The sequence below is a fragment of the Canis aureus genome, chromosome 6 (assembly GCF_053574225.1).
Source record: "Canis aureus isolate CA01 chromosome 6, VMU_Caureus_v.1.0, whole genome shotgun sequence".
NCBI lineage: Eukaryota > Metazoa > Chordata > Mammalia > Carnivora > Canidae > Canis > Canis aureus.
In genome coordinates, this window is record NC_135616.1 from 54,009,429 (window position 1) to 54,034,095 (window position 24,667).

At 39.2% G+C, this 24,667-nt stretch overlaps 1 protein-coding gene across 7 annotated transcripts in view; it reads left to right on the forward strand.

Annotated features, from left to right (window-relative positions):
• Window positions 1-385: 385 nt before the first annotated feature.
• Window positions 386-24,667, forward strand: part of DNM3 (dynamin 3) — a 553,762-nt gene continuing 529,480 nt past the window's right edge. For 6 of the 7 annotated variants that reach the window (XM_077901675.1, XM_077901673.1, XM_077901674.1 and 3 more), the window contains exon 1: window positions 386-757. In XM_077901675.1, coding sequence (XP_077757801.1) covers window positions 597-757 — 161 coding nt within the window. In that variant the 5' untranslated portion in view covers window positions 386-596. The remainder of the gene's footprint in view (window positions 758-24,667) is intronic. The other variant, XM_077901679.1, reaches the window with a different exon arrangement.

Genomic DNA, 24,667 nt, shown 5'->3' on the forward strand with positions numbered 1-24,667 from the left:
GAGAAGAGGTGGGTTCTGAAAGTAGGGCGTGAGAACATGAGATTTGCTTTTAGGAAGTGACTCTGGCGGCGACGGAGGCACTGAAGCTGCTGCTGGCGACAAGGCTGAGCTCCTATCGGTAGGTCTTTTCCCTGGTCTTTGGCTTTGTAGCTGCCGCTGATTCCCGGACCAGGCGCTGTAACTGTGCCTCTGAGCCTTGGTAGCGGGAGACAGAGGTCGTGGCATCTGGCCGCAGCTGGGAGGCAGTGCGTGCGCGCCGGCCCGAGGTGTCGGGTCGGGAAGCCTCCCGCGGAATGCGGCCAGGAGGGGCGCGGAGGGGCGCGGAGGGGCGGCCGAGGAGCCAGGCCACGCCCCCTCTCGCCCGCGCAGGCGCGCTGCGGGCCGTTAGCTGTCAGGAGCCGAGCGGCTGGCGGGCGGCGGGGTCCGACGTCTGCGCTGGAACCGGCTGACAGCACCCAGCCCGGCAGGGGCGGCAGGGGCGGCAAGGGCGGCAAGGGCGGCAAGGGCGGCAAGGGCGGCAAGGGCGGCCCCGGCTCCCCCGCCAGCCAGGTCGCAGAGGAGAGCAGGGACCAGCGGCGGCCGGCGACGCTGGCGCGATGGGGAACCGGGAGATGGAGGAGCTGATCCCGCTGGTGAACCGTCTGCAGGACGCCTTCTCGGCGCTGGGACAGAGCTGCCTGCTGGAGCTGCCGCAGATCGCCGTGGTGGGCGGCCAGAGCGCGGGCAAGAGCTCGGTGCTCGAGAACTTCGTGGGCAGGTGAGCGCGCAGGGCGCGGGGGGCGGGGCGGGGACCCCGCTAGGGGCGGCTGGAGCGTGCGGGGCCGGCGGGAGCCCGGGGCGGGCCGGGGCCCAGGCGGAATGGAGGGCAGAGCGGCGGCGTCCGTGGGGCGGGCGGGGTCGTCCCGGCTCCGGGCATCCTCCGTCCGCCGCCCCCCCGCCCCGCCCCGCCCCGCCCCGCCGCCCCCGCCCGGTGGCCCCCCTGTCTGCCTTTCATCCTGCGATACAAAGCCATTTCCTCTCCGTCCTCCGGTCGCGGAGTCAGGGGAGGGGGGTCCGCCCGGCGCGCCGGCCTCGGGCAGCCTGGATGCGGAGCGCGCCCGGGAGCTTCCCGGTCCCCGTCTGCTGTGTTTTCCCGGCTCCACATCCCCCCCGTTTCCTGCCAGCCTCCCCGAGGCTCCCGGCGCCCCCGCCCCCGCCCCCCGCGGAGCCGCCGTCCTCCTCGCCCCGGGTCTCGGCGGCGCTCAGCTGGCTGCGGCTGGAGACAGTCGCCCTCAGCCCCTCGCCGGGGAGGCGGGGTGCGAGGAGAAAGGAGCCGTTTGTTGTGGTGAAAGCTTCATCCAGCCACGCTTCCCCACCATTCTCCTCCCCAGGAGTCGAAGAATAAAAGGTGGTGTGTGTCCGCGTGGGCACCCTTCAGAGCCCCAGGCTTGTGTCGAGGGAGGGGAACGTGGACCCGGGTTGCCCAGATGCCATGTCATTCCTGCATCCTCTCGGAATTGACCAGCATCTTTCTCGCACCTCCCTGCGCCCCCCCCCCCCCCCCACCCGCGGCGGCTTCCGTTCCCGGGGCTCGCCTCTGTCCTGCGGGGCTTCGAGATAAAATGAGGGGTCTCAGTTAGAGTTACGGATTTCATCGTGGCTCTTCGCACGGAAAGAGCTTAAAGGATTCATTTTTGAATTGGGAATCAGCATTGCTTCCCCTGAGCAGTTCGCCAGGGATTAAGTTACCTTAACGGCCTCGCCTGAGGAGCGCAGACATTTGCCAAGAAAAGCCCGTTTGAGAGCATTACGAGGGCTGAAATCTGTTCCCTGTAGTAAACCAGGTAGAAATGTGCAGCCGTGAGACAGCGGGCCGGAGAGGGGACAATCCAGATTGTACTTCACTCCCTTTACTTGGCTAGTTAAGTGACTGGAGATTCCAGAGGGTCCTGTTCCTTTTTTTCTTTTCTTTTCTTCTTCTTTTTTTTTTTTTTTTTTTTGATTTCTGTTAGTATTTGGTGGTGTGTAAAATTTCCATACTCCCACATCTCCTTTGGGAATGTTAGTATCTATAAAGTGCATATTCTTCTATCTTAGATGATGCTCTATCTCTCTGATGATATTCTTTTTTCCCCTTGTGTGAACTAGAAAGCTTAGGATCCTAATAAAAAAGTAGAATTGCTGACAATTGGCTGGTATCATTGCGTAAATCTCTTAATCCCTTCACTTCGGTCTTACCATTTTGAGTGATGAGAAAAGTGATGGTAAAACATTTTGCATACGTCATCTTAGACTAATGGTGAAGTGATGGATGTGATTTCAGACATAAACACGACAGTCATATACTTAATTAAGAGTTTTACTTTTTTTGATTTAGTGTCAGTGAAATTCACTAAATTTAAAGTGGTATCCATAGGAAAGTGAGATTTGAGGACAATGTAATTTTGAATTTTCAAACTCCAGCACATTTAACATGGTGCCTTAATAGTCATTTAACTACTTTTGTTTTTTAAACAAACAATTGAAGACTACAATTGTAAGTAATTCAAATGCAGTTACCATATTTTTATGCATCTTTTTCATATATTTACTTGGATAGGCCTGTCTTATAAATGCATTGTTTGTGTCAAGAGCTGTTGAACCTAATGTCAGTATTATGCACATATCTCAATTCTGTTCTCCAGGTTTTCAAATCCTGACACACTTCTTAATGCTGTAATAAAGTTGTATACATTTCCCCTCACTAGCTATAGTCTTAAAATGTGAATTAAAAGGAAAAGATATATGGAAGAGTAAAATATTTTAGCTTAAGCATTTTTGTGCTTTTCATTTAGAATGAAAAATAAGGACATTATAAGTATTATACAAATCAGAGCATTTAGCACAATAGTACTCTGTTATACTTTTTAAAGTTTTACCAACAATTACTGTTAAAATATCAAATCAAAGAAAAGGGTGAACATAGAGGGAAAAACTCACTTAATAAATATATAAAGGCTTTATTATCTGTAGAGATGACACTTGCCTAGCAGAACTTATATATTAGGAAAAATTAATTAAAAAGGTCATTTGACTTTAATAAAGGTTTCGGTCATTGAATTATTGAGGAATCTAATTTCTAATTATAAACCAACCTTAGGGAAAAAGGAGTTCTCAATTTTGAAAGGAGATTGGTCCTAGGCAGAAAAAAACTACTTGTATTCCACTATAACCTTTTATCTTTTTGTTATCCAGAAGTTTTGTAATAAGGATAAGGTCCTTTCCTTTAAGGATGAAACTTTATTCTTTTACACGTAGCTGTTTTCATTTGAGGACTCTGGCGTATTGTAGTTATCCAATGTAGTCATAAAACAGGGGGTCATTGCTTGTATGAATTGTGTTTGCTCTCATTTAAGCTTGTTCTCTTCAAAATAATGATGCATTTTCCTCAATACTTAACAATCCATATTTAGTGGATTAACTATTTTCTCCTCTCAGATAGTTTATATTGATTTTTTTTTTGATACCACTGAATGAATCTGGTTGTGAATGTGTTTACTTCATTAAACTGTAGCTGTAAAATCCAATTTTGGGGTGACAAGTTTTAAATTGTTATGAATAAAATGAGTCATGAATGAACTACTTGTTTGTGATATTCTTTCTGAAGTGATGAATTTACATATTAATGTAATATAGCGTGAGTAACCAGATTGTTCTTTTGGTTGTTCAGATGAGCTATAGACTGGCAGTGAGAGGCAGCGAAAGGTCTAGTGAGTAGAAGCTGAGACTTATCGTGTGAATATAGGGGTTCATTATCTGGTGTGGGGTCTGCCCATTTGGTTTGTGTGTTAAAGAACTGAATTTACTCAACTACTTTCATATCCAGTGGTTTTTTTTTATTGCAGTGCAGTGAGTTGATATGATGATGGTTATGATAGTGATTAACATTTATTGAGAGCTTGCTATGCATCTGGTGCTACTCTAAGGACTCTTACATGGGTATTCTCATTTAATACTCATAAAACCTTACAAAGGAAGTTACTCTTATGAGTTTCATTTTATGGAAGAAGAAATTGAGATTTAGACAGTTAAGTAACTTGCTGATGGCTAATTTAATTTAACATAAAAACAGTGGAGCTAGGATCCAACCTGAGGTGTGGGCTCTATACCTATACTGTAAACCAGGGTGCCATATTGCTCCCTCCATACATAGAATTACCAAATCCTCTGATAAATACTTTTAACTTCTTTCTTTGACCACACTTAAAAAGCACCTCCTGGGGATCCCTGGGTGGCTCAGCGGTTTGGCGCCTGCCTTTGGCCCGGGGCGTGGTCCTGGAGTCCTGGGATCAAGTCCCTCGTCAGGCTCCCTGCATGGAGCCTGCTTCTCCCTCTGCCTGTGTGTCTGCCTCTCTCTCTCTTTCTCTATCTCTGTGTCTTTCATGAATGAATAGATAAATGAAATCTTAAAAAAAAAAAAAAGCACCTCCTAAATGGACAAGAAGCTGCCATATTAATAGTAGTGTTCATATTTATTTAAGTCTACTTTGCCTTATTTCACAGAAGATTTGAGGCAACCCCTTAGGCAGAAGCCACATTAGTTAAAGAATAACTACTTTACTATATTAGACATTCTTGAAGGGAGCTCTAGCATGTAATTGGGTTGTTTATTTAAGTATGTGTTTAGAATACATATAACTTGTTTATGGAGGTGTTAAAGGAAAACTGTATTAGTTGCTAATGTGAAAATGTTTTATAATGATATACTTGTTAAAAACATTAGTTTTTCAATACTAATTATATAGGCAGAGAATTCCACATTATTTTATTCTAGTCTGAGTGCTAGACTTTTAATTTTGTACAAATATAGCAGGTTTTGTGATTAATGATTAAAAAAAGATTTTTCAAAGTGACTGTGTTAAGGGAGTGCATTTCAAGTGGAAATGTCAAATGTATACTTATATAGTTGTGATTTTTAAAAAGATTTTATTTATTTATTCATGAGAGACACAGAGACAGAGGGGCAGAGACACAGGCAGAGGGAGAAGTAGGCTCCATGCACGGAGCCCAATGTGGGACTCTATCCCAGGACTCCAAGATCATGCCCTGGGCCAAAGGCAGGTGCTAAACCGCTGAGCCACCCAGGCGTCCCTAGTTGTGATGTTTTAAAGACAGATATGTGGATTGTCTAATAAAAGTTTTTTTTGAGAGAGAACCTTAATAGCCACTTGATGCTGTTGTTGCAATGGACATAACTGGATAATTTAAAAAAAATCCTTAAGTCATTTACATGGCTTAGATAGGCACTAATCTATTCTTGAATACTTTGACTGATTTCAAGAGAGTAGTTAAAAATTGAGGAGGCCAGAGTTCTCTAATTGCGAGTGAGATTAGGCACAGAAGCATTCATATTAGTAAAACTTCTTAATTCAGAAACAGGTTTGTATTGAGGAAAATTATTTTTTTAAATATCAAAGCAGCTGAATTAGTGAATATTTTTCAAAAAATAGCTTCCGGGTATTAAAATGATTAGATAAATAGGTGCTAACAATTAAGTTGTGATAATTTTTGAAAATTGTGCTTCATGGTTCCCAAGAGTCTATTTATTTATTTTTTTCCAAGAGTCTATTTAAATAAAATGTCAGACACTTGAACTTTTTTTGGTCCAACAATGAATTGATAAAATCTGAACTTATGAAGATACTTTTGCTGAATTAACATACAAGATATACTTTAGGTGATCACAAGTGTACAGTTGGAGTTAATTACTACAATCAACTTAATTCTTTTTTATTAATAGTATCTGAGAAGAATACAAGTAGGTATATTGGACTTGGATAGGATATCTCTGTTTTGAAATTTACTGTTGATGATCAGATATCAGAGTGTACTTTATTGATTTCTTTAAGAGTAAATTTGGATAGACAGTCATCCAGAACTTGGGAGGAATGGAAACTTTAATAGTTAGCTATGTTATTATGCTAAAGGTTAGGCTATTGGATTATTAGGTGTTTTTCTTAGGTAGTAGTACCTTTTGTTAGGGCTAGTAAATGGAGTTAAATTATGATGTTTTATTTATTATTATAATTTATTTGATATCGAGGGGACTACAAGCAGCTGAAAGAGATGATTTTTTTTCTCTCCCACAAGAGCCAAGTCAAGGGAACCCTAAATTAATTAATGTACTGTATAGAATAATCCACTTTTTTTTTTTTTTTTCTGTCTGGATGAAGTTTTGCCCATCTCTGAGTCTGCTTTGTAATTTCTCGCAGTCTCAGCATTAATTGATTATTTAATTGATTAAACATTTTTTTTTAAGAGATGGGGGGGCAGATATAGAGAGAGAATCCCAAGCAGGCTCCATGCTCAGCACCAAGCCCTTTCAGGGCTCAATCCCCTGACTCTGAGATCATGACCTGAGCCAAAATCAAGAATTAGATGCTTAACCCTGAGCTACCCAGGTGCTCCTCAGCATTAATTTAAAAATCCACTACATTTTTATAAAGTAGAAGTAAGAAGGAAGCCAGTGTTTATTTAGCCTTAATGAGTTGTAAGCATGGACACTATTACATACTTTCCATGCTTTCCTTACTTTCCCTGTTTTCACATCCCCTTGTCAATAAGGGAGGAAAACTCAGGATTAGAGACAAGAGTAATTAGAGTCACATGGCTAGTAAGTGGCCAAACTGAGATTTAGCCTTGGATATGACTCCTATTGATGCTCTTGAGAAGTATGATCAAGTCAAGTCAATGAACATATATTTATTGAGTTCTGAGTACACTGAGTAAGAATATAGCAGGAAGTATGAATGCATAGAAACTGATGTTCTTACAAAAAGAACTGACAACGTAAGGTATGAGAGCTCAACTTTCAAGTGGTTTTATAAAATAAATGCAGTTAGGTATAATGCAAATTGGGATAAAATAAATTATACTATGTCAACTTACTTTTACAAAAAAGAAAAAAAAACCTTGAAAACCCACAATTCTGAAATTGAATTGGGATATAAGAGGAAAGTAGACAATATATGAGTTTCCAGTGTCGTTTGGCAGCTTGGTATCATTTTAACTCAAGGCTGCATGTAACTAGAGTATCGATGTCAAAGTGGGAAAGTGGTTATCTGTGTTTCAGTGTCTGACTCCACAGCAAAGCATTGAATTTAGACTATCACTTTATCACAAAGAGATACAATGTACTGGAGAGGGCCTGAGAGAAGATTAGGAGGAAAGAAAAAAGGTTGGAGAGATTAAAAATATAGCTGGATGCAGTAAAGGCTGAGTGAGAGTGGGATGGATTAGGCCAACTGCTTTATATGTACCTCTAAGGCACTAATGCTGAAGGGAGTGGAATTCTATTTTCTTTTTAAGAACAAGGCCTTTATTATTTATTTATTTTTTAAATATTTTATTTATTTATTCACAAGATACACACACAGAGAGAGGCAGAGACATAGGTAGAGGGAGGAGAAGTAGGATCCATGCAGGGAGCCTGATATGGGACTCGATCCTGGGACTCTGGGATCATGCCCTGGGCCGAAGGCAGACGCTCAAACACTGAGCCACCCAGGCATCCCAAGAATAAGGCCTTTAGTTCAAGTAATGAAGTAAACTGAAGACAAAATGTCAGGGAAGATTTTCTACAGGCAAACCTGAGATTAGAATGTGTTGATATTGTTTAGAAGTGGGGGAGGGTAAAGGAATAGTGTTGACACTGAACAATATGCATTTTTGAGTTAAACACTGTCCTGACAGATTAGAGGGTTTATTAATACCAAGTTGGTATTTTTTGTTTTGTTTTGTTTTGTCATAGGAAGCTTAGCTTTGCTTTTATCAGTAGCAAGTACAGGCGTTTCACTAGGTTCTGTAAGAAACTTTCTTCTGTCTTAATTTGCTAACATAAGAGCTACATTAGGATGCAGAGAGACTGAGAGATTTACCCAAGGTCAGAGACAGAATCAGAGCTGAATTTGGAACTTGGTGTTCAGAACTGGGAGCCCTGTTCAGGTCATCATCTTCTTTTCCTCCTCTTGTTGTTTTAAGGTGCCTCCCTTGTATCCTCGGTCTGCCTCCTCGTTTTCCCATTCCTTTCCATTAGACCAGTCTTTCTGCCTCCTAGATATTTCCCTTCATTACTTTGCTCACTAGCAGATCTGCAGTGATGCTTCATCCCCCTGCCCTACCAATAGCAGAAGGAAAGAAGGAGCAGGATTTTTGTCAAGCTTAGGCTTAGACCAGTAAGTTGGCTGCGATAATATACGCTAGTATATTTGTGACTTTTAGGAAACAGGCCCAGGAAAAGACTAAATGCAATAGTGAATATTTTCACACATTATTAATGTTTTCCCACCAGGTGGGCGTATCTAGAAAGTTGTGTCTGTGGTGGTCACTGATAGACCTTGCTTAAACCAAAGAAAGCTTTTGAAAAGTTGAGCATTGGTAAATCATATAAATATGGCAAGTTACTGTTTTAAGAAATGAATAGAACTTTTTGGTAAAATAAAAGATAGGTATTGGGTAGCAAATCCTCACCTTTTAGTTTTCCTGTTTCTTAGGTATTGTTACTTTTTTGTTTTTGTGTTCTTAGAGTGAGGCCCATCAATATCATAGAAATTATTTTAATAATTTCAACAAACATTAATATTGTGTTAAATCCTTAATATTCATTGATTAGAAAGGCAAGATAGTTGTTGAGGAAAAGGATGATATATTTAATCCATGAATTATGTGAATGACACAGGACTGCTTTAGATCTTGTTTTTCTGACATCCCTGCTGAAAGTCCTGTATTTCTCAAAGTTTAAAGTGTGTGCCTCAGTACTATTTTGTGACAGTGTCTCATTTTCATCTCCTACTGCTTCAAGGTCATGATATACCCATGAATAACACATACATACCTCTTAGAAGTGGTAGGGCTTCTGAAGGACCTCATTGTCTATTGTTTCAGTGGCTTGGAATTGAAAAGACAAATTCATTTAAATTAGTAATTTGATGGGTGACTAATCTTATTTATGATATTTCTTAGATCTCAAAAAGCCAACATTTGACAAGGACTCATCATATCCTGGTGCCAAAATGCAGGCTTTGCTCACTGGTGTTTCAGTCCTACCTCTGCCTTGTTTGGTAGCATGGCTCCTCAGTAAGGCACTGAACTTCCCTGGGACTTAATTTCCTCATCTGCAGTATAGGGGTAAAATACGGACTTTATTATTTTATGTGCATGCGAGTTCTAAGTAAGATAATGTATAGTGTATGGTCCATAATGTGCATTCAATAAACTATGGCTATGATATTATGATTTATAAGAAAATATATATTTGATCATTCATATGACAAATATATTTCTCTCTCTCCTTTTTAAAAAATTATTTATTTATTTATTTATTTATTGCATGTGGGGAGCAGAGGGAGAGGGACAAGCAGACTCTGCTGAGCAAGGAATCCATTGTGGGGCTTGATTTCACTACTCTGAGATCATGGCCTGAGCTGAAACCCAGAGTCCAATGCTTAACTGACTGAGCTATGCAGGTGCCCCCCACTTTTTTCTTAAGATTTTATTTAAAAAAAAAAGATCTTATTTCATATGACCAAAATACAATTCTCATACTGTTTGGTCTTCATTCACAGTTCTTGTCTTATAGCTCACAAAACTTGAAATTCCCAAAGTATTGAGAGTGATAAAGTAGTCTTTTTGTTATATTATGTGGTGACTTGGAAAAGGATGGGGGCTGGTTGTCAGTGGAACTAACCCTGTGATTAGAGGGTTGGAATTTTCAGTCCTTTCCCCCAGCTTCCTGGGAGAGGAGAGGAACTTAAGGTTGAATCAGTTACCAGTAGCCAGTGATTCAGTCAATCTTGGCTATGAAATGAAGCCTTCATAAAAACCCAGGAGAGAGAAAACTCCGAGTTGGTGAACACATGGAGATTTAGGGAGTCTAGATTGCCTGAAGAGGGCATGGATTACCTCACCCTTTCTCCATACCTTGCCCTATGCATCTCTTCCATCTGGTTGTTCCTGACTTATATCCTTTAATGATAAACTGGTAATCTAATAAGTTAAATGTTTCTCTGAGTCCCGTGGGGCACTCTAGCAAATTAATTGAGCTCAGAGAGGATCAGATTGGCATTTGAAGTGTTGGGGTACAAGCTTATGGGACTGGGCCCTCAACCTTTGGAATCTGAGCACTGCTTGTTGGCTTGGGAACCTCCCTCACCACATTAGAGTTGGTACTAGAACCCATTTAATGGCTATTAGTCTATGTCTTTTATCTAGACTGGAAGTTTTCAGAATATTTTTAAAAACAAAAATAAATTTAGGAGAGATGATAGTAAAGCATATATGCAAATTCTCCATTTTGTGCATGTTGGAAAATTACAGCTGCGTCAAAATACTAACTTTTAGATCATCCTAACTTAGAAAATATATGGGCCTTCTTTAGAGAAAGCATTGTCCACATCCACACTTAACATTACCCATAGTGTATTTTTTTCTTTAAACAGCGTAAAACAACATAAATCCAGTTTGTGTGTTTTCTCTCATCAGTTCCAGAGCACTTTTCCCTTTTTTTTTTTTTTTAATTTATGAGAGAGAGAGAGAGAGAGAGAGAGAGAGAGAGAGAGATGCAGAGACACAGGCAGAGGGAGAAGCAGGCTCCATGCAGGGAGCCTGACATGGGACTTGATCCCAGGTCTCCAGAATCACACCCTGGGCTGAAGGTGGCGCTAAACCGCTGAGCCACCTGGGCGGCCCCCAGAGCACTTTTCTATTTATTCTTTTATTAATCCAAACATATTCCTGAGAAGAGAGTAAAGACTTGTTTTATTAACTTCAATCAGAAATGAAGAAGATTGAGCTGGTAAAAGTTAAATGATATGCTAAGGTTTATTTTTATTTTATTTTAATTTTTTAAAATATTTTATTTTATTTATTCATGACAGAGAGAGAGAGAGAGAGGCAGAGACACAGGCAGAGGGAGAAGCAGGCTCCATGCAGGGAGCCTGACGTGGGACTCGATCCTGGGTCTCCAGGATCAGGCCCTGGGCTGAAGACGGGGCTAAACCACTGAGCCACCCGGGCTGCCCCATGCTAAGGTTTAAATGGTGATATTAGAGATAATGAATGTAATAGAATTAGTAACATTGCAATAGTAGAATTAAAATGAGTTTTGCTGCAATTTTCCTTTGTTCTTAGAATAAATTTTAAGGAAAGTATTTGATTCTATGATATGGAATAAACCATTCTTAGCATATCTGTATCTTTTGAAAATATCAGATGAAATTACAGGCAAAGATGGGGGTAGAAGTGGGAAAAACAATAGTGAGTCCTACTAGAAAAGCAGGACTACTGAGTGAGTGTATAAGCTAAGTCCAAGGAACAGAAAACATCTATAGCAAAGAGATTGGGAGGTAAGACAGAAAAATAGTGTTGGTGTTGTTAGGCTTTAGAGAAGTAGTGCAATTCGTATAGAAGTTGAAGTAATATCCAGTGATTATTTTCAGTGGAAAAACTCATATTCTGACTCAATTGACAGTCTCACAACTTACTAACCACCAGTTTCAGCTCTGGTGGAAGCTAACTGGTTCTATTTGGAATGATGTTGTCTTTGTGTTACTAGGTATGCCTCAGAACATTTGTGTAAGAGTAGCTTTGAGTGCCTTATCTAGAGGAAACTTAGAGATCTGTGTGTTTCTGCTTTCTGGTTAATAAAACTGAGATTCATTCTTTTCATATATTTAAAAGAGGGGAAAAGGCTCATGGTCTATTTTCACGGGTCCTAGCATTCATGATTCTAAATCCTACTTCCTGGACAATAACCATTGTGTGGTGAGATTTTTGTATTTTCATCTAGAAATACCAATATAACTTTCTGAATACTGGCTGCAGTTTTGTGGATTCAATTTAAGAAACTTTTCATGATCTGTTTACTTAACCCTAACAAAGAAACATGTGAAATTTTTGGGGGTGATACTTGATTTGATTTATCGACCATGAATATTATATTTTCCCAAGGATTTTTTTTCTTAATTGAAGAAGGGAAATGGTGGAAGGATCATGAATCTCTTGCTTCAAGAACAAGGGCAGGAACCGGAAGGAGGAAGTTTTGCTTAATTGAGTGTGAATGTCTACTGTATTGTAGGGAGATAGGAAGAAAAACAGATGAAGTCTTAACTGCTGTGGGCGTTAGGAGTATTCATGAATTATTTAGTTTGAGATGGATGTTTGTTAAAGGATTGCTTCACCATGGGGAAAAGCAATGAAAGCTGGGATTAGTCCAGTATAACCATAACCCTACTGGTTTTCCTCAGCTCTTCCTGTCTGATTTAGAAGCCCCTCCTTGGTGGTCCTTGTTCATATCTTCCTGCACAGGGATCTTACCGCACAATTGGTTGCCTTGTCTGTCTGCCCAACTCTTTGCACCTTCCATGAAGTTAAGAGCTGCATTTCAGTTCTCATTTTCATTTAATGCTATATGAATTAGCTGTATGATTCTGTATATACCACTTATTCAAGCTGAATTGTACCTTCTTTATCAATAAATTGGTTGTAGGTAGGGGTGGATTTTGGACTAGATCAGTGTTTCTCAAATTGTGGGTATGACTTTATTAGCAGGACAGGATATCAATTTAATGGGTTGTGACAGCTTTTAAAAAATATCAGAGTAAATATCCTGAATAGTAATGATAAATACATTATTGGGGAACTTTTGCATTAGTTATATATTTATATATGTATATCATGCTGCAATATGAAATTAATTTCTTACTACGGTTGGCCTCAAAATTGTTGAATGTCTCTGGAATAGATTAAATCTAATGTTATTTTTAATCATTTATTTGATGATTCCATATTTGTGTAGTAGGACAGATCTTTTTATTACAGAAGGCACAATTCACACTATACCATACTATTCCACTAGACAATTTAAAATGAAGATAATTTTATTATTTTTATTTTGATAAATTAACTATCTTTTAGTTAATGAATAGGTACATATGTTAAAAACTGAGACATTTCAAAAAGATATACAATAAAAATGGTCTCCCCCATTGAGGTTTCTTACTTGTTAAGATGTTTCATTTACCTGAATACTTGCCAGATTATTTCTGGGTTTATATTTTCTTCATATGACATTTATTTGATTTTTGAGGACAGAAAGAATAAACTTGTTTGGTTATAGGTAGATGATAAAACCAGTTGAGAATATGTTTGAAAATTCTGTTTGCAGATGGATTTATTTATTTACTGAGTCATGTATAGTCGTATTTTGAGAGTCTACTATATTCCAGGTTATATGTGAGACTCTTTGCAAAGAACTGCTCTATCAAAGAACTTGGTGACCCAGTAGGGTACAAGTCTCTACAGTTGATAAGCACTGTGCTGTTATTATTAGGGTAACCAGGCTGACGATTCCTATGTGAGGCATTTGTTAGAAAGTAGTTGGTGTCATGTTGTTGTCTCCAAATATTTAACGAGCTGTTAACTGGAGAGAGATTGGATTGACTGTAGGTCCCTAGAAGACACAGAACAAATGAATGAAAGTTACAGGTAGACAGATTTAAACTTAACATCAGAAGATTACTCAACAGAAGAGTTAAGAAATGGAATGAGTTCCTCTGAAGCAGTAAGTATTCCATCACCAGAAGGATAGAGGCCAGGGATGAAAGACCGACTGGCTCCTTGGCATGGTGTAAACGGGAGGCAGATTGAGCAAAAGGACTTTAAAGTTTCTTTTTAACTTAAAGTCTATGATTTAGCTTGCTGGGTGTCAGTAAGCAACCTGGCTTTTAAAAAAATGTACTTTAAAAATTTTTTATTTATTTATCTGACAGAGAGAGAGAGAGAAAGGAAGCGAGCACAAGCAGGGGGAGCAGGAGAGGGAGAAGCAGGGACCCTATGTGGGGCTTGATGTTTGGACCCTGGGATCATGACCTGAGCCCAAGGCAGGCGCTTAACCAACTGAGCCACCCAGGTGCTCCTCAAAACGTATGTTTTCTATAGACTATTTCTAAGTAGATAAAAAGTGTCAGACATAGAAAAGGGTTAAGACCTCCCTGGGTCAAGTCTTTCCAGGCCTTCAAAAAATAGTTGTGGATGTAAAAAAAACCCTGGAATCTCTCAGAGAATGGCAAATTCCAAGAAGCAGCTATGAATAAAAAATGTTTTAGTGATAAATTGTATTATTCTTTGAAAAAAAAAAAAGGAATAACAGCTTGATTTTAAAATCTGCTTTAACAATCCACCTCTTTTTTCAGCGATGTACTGATCTAAAACTCATTGGAAAAATCTCATTTAGTCTTCTTTTTCATTTCTAAAATCCTCTTCCTAAATCTAATACATATTAGAATTTCCTTATTCAGAACATTCTAGACCAGGTCCTCCCCTATACTTGGAGATCTCTGATGGCATCCTGCTCTCTCATTTCCTGTTTCTCATTCATCCTTTCCATGCTAATATTGCTGCTCTCAGATTCATTTTCCAACACACAACTTTCATGTCACCATCCTCAGGAATTTAGAGTTAATACCCATCTTTTCAAACCTCTACGTGATTTTCAAAACATTTTACCTGTGTAGCTTTTGTTTTCCGCCTTTCTGCAATGTGTTTTCCTTTCACTTTTCTCATCTTTTCTGTGTATAAAGTGGTCGTTTCTGACACAGGAATGAGCATAGCTGGGCAGAGCATGATCTTTTGTGACCAAAAGAAATTCCAACAATCAACATATACTTGGATGCTTACTTTGGGATGAAAAGACAACTAAAAAGTATTTGCCCTCAACAGAGTCTAATGTAGACTAACATTGGGTGTACTCCAGAACTCATGAAGTGTTATGGTAAAGAACATGCAGTCTCTGGAGCCAGACTGCCTGCATTCACATCCTAGCTTTGCCACTTAGGTAGTTCTGTTATCCTAGGAAATTACTGAACCTCTCTTAGTGCCTTGGCTTCCTCATCTGTACAATGGGGTAATAGGAGGACCTATCTCATTGGTCCTAAGGATTAGGAGGACTAAATTAGTTAATACACGTAAAACACTTCAGACAGTGTCTCACATAGCAACATATGTGATATCTGTGTTTATTACTGGGGATGGAAGTTTAGACAGAATTTGGGTGCCTTTAGAATTACAGTGTATTCTGGAAAATTAAAAGAAAATATCACACCTCTTTGGAGAGTCCAGGAAAGATTTCATGAAAGAGGTACGGTTTGAAATGAGCATTAGAGAGGAAGAATTTGACAAGTTGAGATGGGCCAGAGGCAGAGGTCAGAGGCCAGAGGCCAGGTTACAGCCTTCTCTGACCTTTTGATGACTTTAGGGTTGGTGCTATGCTGTTTGGCACTTCCAGGTTTCTGACTGATTTACATAAGTTTTTGGTCCCTGAGACAAATACAAACTCCTTATTGGAATTACCCACAGTATCTTGTACAATTCTGTTTTAGGTACTTAATTTTTATTGAGTTTTCACTAATTAAATTGTTGACCCAACTTCAGATGGGTTAGGACTGGGAATGAAAGTAAGTAATCTTTAGTTAGATATATTATATATATATATAATCTCTACACCCAACGTGGGGCTTAAACTCACAAGCCTAATATCAAGGGTTCCACTCTCCACCAAATGAGCCAGCCAGGTACCCCAAGAGATTTATATTTTATACTTATACTTATGAGATAAAATTGATAAAATTGACTGTGTTTGAGGAACTAATGCTCTTAGCTTGAAAACTAATGTTCTTTGCCCATGTGTCTTAGTTTTTTAGGTATCTCTTCTCTCATCTGTACTGCTGTATCCATTTTCTTTTTTTTTTTTAAGCTTTTATTTATTTAATCATGAGAGACACAGAGGAGAGGCAGAGACACAGGCAGAGGGAGAAGTAGGCTGCCTGCAGGGAGCCTGTTGCAGGACTTGATCCCAGGACCCTGGGATCATGACCTGAGCCAAAGGCAGATAGATGCTCAACCACTGTGCTGCCTAGGTGCTCCTCTATCTATTTTCTTAATATTATAAATCTACTTAGGATTTTGACCTCTGCCATCTTCTGCTCTTGGCTTAGCTCCTTCCTTGTCTTCCCAACTATTACTTTCTGAACTCTTGCTGTCTGAGTCTAGGAATCAAATAGATTTGAATTATAAGGTTTAAATATACTTGAAAGGCTGGTCCATCCCAGCATCTCCCAAGGTAAATATATGGATGTCTTTGTCAGATTTACTTAAGGGACTTGTCAGAATAAGGGTTTACTTAAGGGACTTGTCAGAATAAGGGTTCTTGGGCTTGACTCATGGTGACCAACTCAGTGGGTCTGGAGTTAAGCCAGCATAATCTGTATTTTTCTAAAGTTCTCCTGGTGCTCCTAATAAGCAACCATATTTGGGAGCTCCTAATCACCACTTCCACAATTCCTGTGATTTCTGCAGCTGTGGATAAGGAATGAAATGTGTCTTCTATTCCCATCATGATACTGAAACTGCCCTTGCCAAGGTTACTAATGATTTTTAAACAGCTTATTTTACTAAGTATTTCTTTTTTTTTTAAAGATTTTATTTATTTTATTTATTTATTTATTCATGAGAGACACACAGAGAGAAAGAGAGAGAGAGAGAGAGAGGCAGAGACCTAGGCAGAGGGAGAAGCAGGCTCCTTTCAGGGAACCCTGTGTGGGACTCAATCCTGGGACCCTGGGATCATGCCCTGAGCTGAAAGTAGACGCTCAACCACTGAGCCACCCAGGCGTCACTTACTAAGTATTTCTGAAATTGATCACCTATGCTTCCTACAGCCACTGAGTTCAAGTTGGCATCATTCATCTCCTGGACTATAGCAATGGACTTCATGCTTTCGCCATCTGTAACCCTCCAACCTAGCTTCCGCACAGCCATACCATGATTGTTATGGAATTAAAATTAAGTGATGTCACTGTGGTGGTGAAAACTATTCAGCTCCTAGTGCTAACAGCATAAAACCTAAGCTTCTTGGCATGGTATAAAAGGCCCTGCATAACCCAGGCTTTCCAGGTTATCTGTACTTATGCTTGTATCCAAAAGCTTTTCATGCCCTGCGCACATTCACCATGCTGTTTCACGTTTCTTTGCCTATTTCACATGAGTCCCTTTATAAGGAATAATGTGATCCTTTACTAGGCTAGCTCCTATTATCTTTAACTCAAGTTATCTTTCTTCTCATCTCTTGAATACCTCAGCTACCTTCCACTTTTTCATCTTTCCCAAGTTATTTATCCCTCTTCTAGGCATCATAATTGTGGTAGCTTTCTTTTCTTTTCTTTTCTTTTCTTTTCTTTTCTTTTCTTTTCTTTTCTTTTCTTTTCTTTTCTTTTCTTTCTTTTCTTTTTTTCTTTTCTTTTCTTTTCTTTTCTTTTCTTTCTTTCTTTCGTTCTTTTTTTTTTCTTTTTTTTTTTTTTTTGAGAGACACACAAAGAGAGAGGCAGAGACACAGGCAGAGACAGAAGCAGGCTCCATGCAGGGACTTGATCCCAATTCTCCAGGATCACACCCTGGGCCGAAGGTGACACTAAACTGCTGAGCCATCTGGGCTGCCCTGTGAGTAGCTTTCTAATGTTACACATATTACATTGTTTTAAATTATTTTATCTACTTCTATCATTAAATTGTGAGCTTCTTGAGGGCAGACCCTCTTTTACTTTTGGGACATAGTAACTTTTGAATAAATATTGAGTGGATAAGTCAACAGATATAATAGAGAGGTTTCAGCCCTTGTCATACCGACTTACCTAGTGGATAAGTCAACAGATATAGTAGAGAGGTTTCAGCCCTTGTCATACCGACTTTCCTGCAGCATATGATGTTTATTGATCACTCACTGTGTACCAGGCACTGTCTTAGGCAGCAGAAAGGCATTAATAGGTGAACAAGCATACTCCTGGTCATTGTAGAGCTTGTGGTATAGTGAAAAGATCAACAACAAGCAAATAAAAAGTGTATAATTATAAACTCAGTATGGAAGCTATGACAGAAGTGATCATGACACTGCTAGAGCATGATAGAGAAGGACATTATAGGTTGATCAAGGAAGCCTGTCTGATCAGGTGACATTTCAGCTGAAGATAAGGAATCAGGTATGGGAAGAGCTAGGAAAAAGCAGTTCATGAAGAAGGAACAGTATGTGTTAAGTCTCTGAGGCATCAAAGAGCTCTGTGTGTTGAAGGAACTCAAGGTAAGTTGGGCTAGGGGAAGTATGGCAAGGAAAAGTAGCAGGGAATTTAGGTAGACTTTGTTGGTGTCAAAAATAGTTTAGATTTTGCCCAGAATGCAATGGTAAGCAACTGAAGGGGGGATTTTAATCAGGATAGTGACATAATCTGATTTATATCTAAGAAAGATCACTTTTGATGAGTACTGTTTAAGACTGGTCACCACCCCATGTAGCTATTGCTACTGAGAAACTGAATTTTCAACTTTATGTAATTTTTTTTTTAACTTTTATTTATTTATGATAGGCACACAGTGAGAGAGAGAGAGGCAGAGACACAGGCAGAGGGAGAAGCAGGCTCCATGCACCGGGAGCCTGACGTGGGATTCGATCCCGGATATCCAGGACCGCTCCCTGGGCCAAAGGCAGGCGCCAAACCGCTGCGCCACCCAGGGATCCCGTGTAATTTTAAACCTAAATATAAAAGCATAATTAATTCAGTTATTGGAAAACTTTTAAGTATGTTCTGATACTTTTTTGACTATAAGTTTATAACATTAAATATAGATCAGGTATTTCTGATGAAAATTAAGCTTCTAAGTAGGGAATGTGCTATAAATGTAAAATGCACACCAGATTTTAAAGCCTTGGTATGAAAAGAGGATGTAATTGTCTCATTAATTTTTTTATACTGATTACATATTGAAATAATTATATTTTGGGGAGACTGGGCTAAATTAAAATGAACTGTCAAATTTGCTTATTTCTTTTTATTTTTTTGTAATGTGGCTACTAGAAAATTCAGAATTATTTATGTGGCTCACATTATATCCCCATTAATGGTAGATGCTGTGAGGATAATGGACTGGAGGCAGGCAAAATAGCATCAGTGAGATGGGTTAGTAAGCTTTTGCAGTTGTCTAGGTGGGTGATAATGACAGCTTTGATTAGGAGGTGACAGTGGAAATAGAAGTATAAAGATTCTACATGTATTTTGAAAGAGTCATCATGACTTACTGATGGATTAGATAAGGGAAGGGTAGGATAAAAATGACTTACAGGTTTTTAACATGTGACTAGTTGGACAGGGTTGCCATTTCTTCAAATGAGGGAGACTGAAGAAAAAGTCGGGAACTAAACATCAGGAGTATGGATTTGAGCATGTAGAGCCTGTAAGATATCTAGATGGTTGGATATGAGAGTCTGGAGCACAGAAGGAAATTTAAGTGAAGATATTAATTGGTAGTTGTCAATATTTCATTGACATTTAAACTTTAAGATAGAAAAAACTATAAACATCATTGAAAGAATTTAAAAAGACCTAAATAAAAGGAAAGATATCCTGTATTCATGAATTAGAAGCCTTAAAATTGTTAAAATGATAATATATCTGAAATCAACCTGCAGATTCAATACAATCTCTATAAAAACTCCCTAATTCCAAAATTTATGTAAGTACTCAAAATAGTATAGTACTGGCATAAGGATAGACATATAAATCAATAGAAATAAACTATTACAGGGGCACCTGGGTGGCTCAGTCAGTTAAGCATCTGACTTGATTTTGGTCAGTTGATTTTGGCTCAGGTCATGATCACAGGGTTGTGAGATCAAGCCTCATGATGGACTCTGCACTAAGGGTAGATCCTGCCCCTACCCTGTCTAAAAACAAAACAAAAACAAGAAAAAAAATGATTATAAAATTTGGGCACCTGGGTGGCTTAGTGGTTGCGTGTCTGCCTTTGGCTCAGGTCATGATCCCAGCATCCTGGGATTGAGTCCCACATCAGGCTCCCCATGGGGAGCCTATGTCTCTGCCACTCTCTGTGTCTCTCATGAATAAATAAATAAAAAAAATTTAAAAAGACTACATTTTTGGTTAGTTGATTATTTTTTCTTTTTCTTTTCTTTTCTTTTCTTTTTTTTTTTTAACAGAGAGAATGTGCATGTGAGCCAGGGGTGGAGGGAGGGGAAAAGGCAGAGGGAGAGAGAGAGAGAATCTTAAGAAGACTCTCCGCTCAGCACAGAGCTCAATGCAAGGCTTGATTTCACCACCCTGAGATCCTGACCTGAGCCAAAATCAAGAGTTGAACACTTAACCAACTGAGCTACTCAGGTGCCCCTATGGTCAGTTGATTTTTGACAAGAGTGCCAAGACAATTCAATTGGGGAAAGAGTGACTTTTTCAGCAAGTGGTTGAGACAATAGGATATCCACATACAAAAGAATTTGGACCCCTACCTTAAACCATGTATACATCGAACTCAAAATGGATCAAAGAAAAAAATGGACCAAAGACCTAAATGTAGGAGGTAAAAACTATAAAACTCTTAGAAGAAAACAGTGTAAATCTTGGTGACTTTAGATTCAACAGTGGTTTCTTAGCTCTGATACCAAAAGTATAAGCAACAAAAAGAAAATTCAATAAATTGGGATTCATCAAAATTGAAAACTTTTGTGTTTATTTTTTAAGATTTTATTTATTTATTTCTGAGAGAGCAAGAGTGAGAGAGCCTGAGTAGAGGGAGCGGCTTGTTTTTGCTTCCAAGGCACTAGTAAGAACATGAAAAGATGATCCAGAGAACCAGAGAAATTTTTTTGCAAAGCATATGTCTGTTAAGGAATAGTGTCCAGAATATGTAAGGAACTCTTATAACTCAACAATAAAAACACAATCCAATTTAAAAATGGGCAAAAAGATCTGAATGTCATTTCTCCAACATTTCATGAATAGAAGATGTCTTTCCATCTATTTAGGTCTTCTTTAATTTCTTTCAGTGATGTTTTGTAGTTTTGCTGTACAATCTTTTTTTTTTTTAAGATTTTATTTATTTATTTGACAGAGAAAGAGAGCACAAGCAGGGGGAGCTTCAGGCAGAGGGAGAAGGAGAAGCAGGCTCTCCCCACTGAACAAGGAGCATGATGCAGAGCTTGATCCCAGGACCCTAAGATCATGACCTGAGTTGAAGGCAGACGCTTAACCGACTGAGCCACCCAGGCACCCCTTTGGTATACAGTCATAAAGCTAAAGCTTTAAATGTCAATGAAATACTGACAACTACTAATTAATATCTTTAGTTAAACTCTGTGCTCCAGACTCTCATATCCAACCACCTGCATGTCTTAATAGGTTCCAACATGCTCAAATCCATACTCTTGATATTCAACTCCCTATTGGAATTACTAACTCTGCCTGCCTGACTCTGTTTCAAGACACAGCTATCAACTCTTTCTTAGAAGCCTTTACTAAGAGAGAAGCTGTTCACTAAATGTATGTTGAAAGATTGAGGATGCCTAGAGCCCTGTTGAACTGATGAGTTCTTTGAATACCAAATAATTATCCAGAGAGACAGTGGTATAAGCACAAAAAGCCAAGGGCCTTTGTACTTACATGGCTTTCTGTCTTTGTTTCTTCATCTGCAAAATGGAAATAATATACATTATCTCAATTCCTTTTACAAAGTCTAAAAAGTGGGTTTTAAATGTCTAGTACATTGACTTCTCAATAAATGATAGTTTAAAAAATTATAACTAAACATGCCTAAGAGATCATCTCCATTGCAAGGATTGCAAAGACACCTGCTCTATTTAAATTCTGCATTATTTGACATAACATTTAAGACAAATTGGGAAGACCTATAACTGAAAACTGTTTTTCTAAAAGGTAATATTTCTCCAAAATGACTTGCACGCTTCTTGGTGTAGACCCATGGGTGGGTGAACAGAGGGATACATTTGGTGTAGAAGGAGAATATGTAAAATTCAGATCTACCCTGCATATTTTCCATTAAGGTATCCAGATGCCTGAACATTAAGGAGCTGTGCCAGGGAGGAGGACAAGAACCTGGTAACTAGTCTTCTGGTTAAAAGGAGCTAGCAGAGCATACAATAAGCCTCGCCAGGGTAGAGGATGAACTATCAGTTGTCTATAGAACAGGCAGGATTTGTAGAAGCATAGGGTATTAAGTAGAGCCCTTTAGGCTTGGAAAGGAGTCTTTCATATTGGACTAGAACCAAGACAAGCACAGAGAGATTATAATTTAGATACATTATTTATATATATATACACACACACACACACACACACACACTTCAACAACATTTATTGTTGAATTGTCATTGTGTGGCTGTTTTTTTCAGTAGCTTTTCTTTTTAAAAAATGGTATGTAGGGGTGTCTGGGTGGTTCAGTCAGTTAAGTGTCCAACACTTGATTTTGGCTCAGGTCACTATCCCAGAGTCGTGAGATTGAGCCCTGCATCAGGCTCTGAGTTGGATGTGGATTTCTCCCTCTTTCCCACCTACCAGCCTCTTTCCCTTTCTTCTTTCTCTCTCTCTCAAAAAAAAAAAAAAAGGTATATAAATTGAACATTGGTTAATAGTGTTTTCCTAATACTTTACAGCATTAAATTAGAGATGGTTTGTCAGATTTTGCTTGCCAAAAGTTTTTTTTTTTTAAGATTTTATTTATTTATTTATTTATTAAATTAGAGAGAGCACTACATGACTGGAGGGAGGAGCAGAGGGAGAGGGAGAGAAAGAATCTCAGACTCTGCAGTGAGTGCGAATATCACACAGGACTTGATCTCCCCACCCTGATCATGACCTGAGCTGACATCAAGAGTTGGATGCTTAACTGACTGAGCCATCCAGGCACCCCTTGCCAAAAGTTTCTAATTTTTGCTTGAAGAAAAATTTTTTATTATATTACTTAAAGTTCTAATTCAGAGCAAGAATCTTTTGTGTGCCTAAATTATTTCATAATAAAATTAATCATCCCTTGATTTGCTTTAAAATGCAGGCATTTAGGAAGCCTGGGTGGCTCAGTGGTTGAGTGATCCAGGGTGTGATCCTGGGGTCCTGGGATTGAGTACCACATCAGGCTCCCTACACAGAGCTTGCTTCTCCCTCCCCTGTGTCTCTGTGTCTCTCATGAATAAATAAACAAAATCTTTAAAAAAGAAATAAAAAATTCAGACATTTAATATCTAGCAGGTTTTCTTAATTGGAGAGAAACATTCCTGTAATTCATAAGAAGTTAGCTATCATGCCTGCAAATAAAACAATTTTTTATTTAAGTTTAAATTAAATTAAATTAAAATTTAATACCTTGCTTTTCCACAAAAGATTTGAGGTGGCTTCCTACAAACCACACTCATTCATTCATTTATTCCTTTTTTTTTTTTTTTACAACAAATGGAGATATATGGAGATGAAATAAGACAGTAGAGTAAAATAGAAGTAAAGAGGCAGGGCCAAGAAAAAAGAAGTAGCTAAGACCAAGAAAAGGAGAATAGAAAATTTACAAACATAAAAATTAGCATAATTGTAGAGCTGAACACATATATGCACCTTATTAGTTGGGGAGAAAGAAATCAATCAGTTTATTATCAGAAAGGAGGAAGAAACATTCACATTCATAGTTTCCTCTAGAACAAAAACAATTTCTCATATTTTATAACTATGTAATAGTAGCTTCTTTGCTCTCTGATCTCACCCATTACCAGGGTTGAGTGGGGCAGGTGACTTTGGGATTTGGAGCCTGGATCCCATTCTCATATTTTCAGACACATACCAAGATTTCTTTCAATTTAAATGCTCATACATGGACTAAAAGATTCGTATCTTCCCCAGATAGCTCATTTCCTATGTGTATTGATGGCCTTTAACATTCTCACATTCAATAAACCTTGAAACTTTCCTATTTTCTTCAGTGCTCCTCTCCCTGTATCTATTGAGTCTTGTGGGTTCTACTCGAGTGGTGCCTTTGTTCTCTGATGGTGCTGTTCCATTTCTGTTGCTGTTGTTCCAGCTCATGACTTCCCTTCTCCTTCTTCTCTGTCACAACAGCTTATTTAATAGTGCTTCTGGTCAACCCTCTTCCAAATTATCTTAAATTCTCATGCACAACCCTAATCACCACCATTCCCTTTTCCAATGTAATAAACTCCTAGCTTTTTGGCATGACATTCAGAGCTTTCCATGATCTGGCCACCAACTACTTCTCAGCATAGTCTTCTCTTCCTGTCACTTACATACCATAGGTACCATTTTCTGGAACATTTATGCTTTCTCTCCCTTGTGTCATTACCCATACTGCTTCTTCCATCTAGAATGCTTTTGCTCTTCCTGTTCCTCCCATTTTAATTCAATTTATTAAAACTTCACTGAGCATTTGCTATGAACAAAGGGTTGTACTAGCTAATATGGATTCAGAGACAGGAATGATTATCCTTTCTTTCAAAGATCTCATGCAACTATTCAGAGGAATTGATTGGTAAGTTGAAGTTTACATATTGCTTCCTCTTTGAAGCCTTTCTAAGGTCTTTTTAAAGATTTTATTTATTTATTCATGAGAGACACAGAGAGAGAGAGAGATAAAGGCAGAGACACAGGCAGAGAGAGAAGCAGGCTCCATGCAGGGAGCCTGACATGGGACTTGATCCTGGATCTCCAGGATCAGGCCCTGGGCTGAAGGTGGCGCTAAACCGCTGAGCCACCGGGGCTGCCCTCCAAGGTCTTTTTATTTTTATTTTATTTTATTTTTTTCC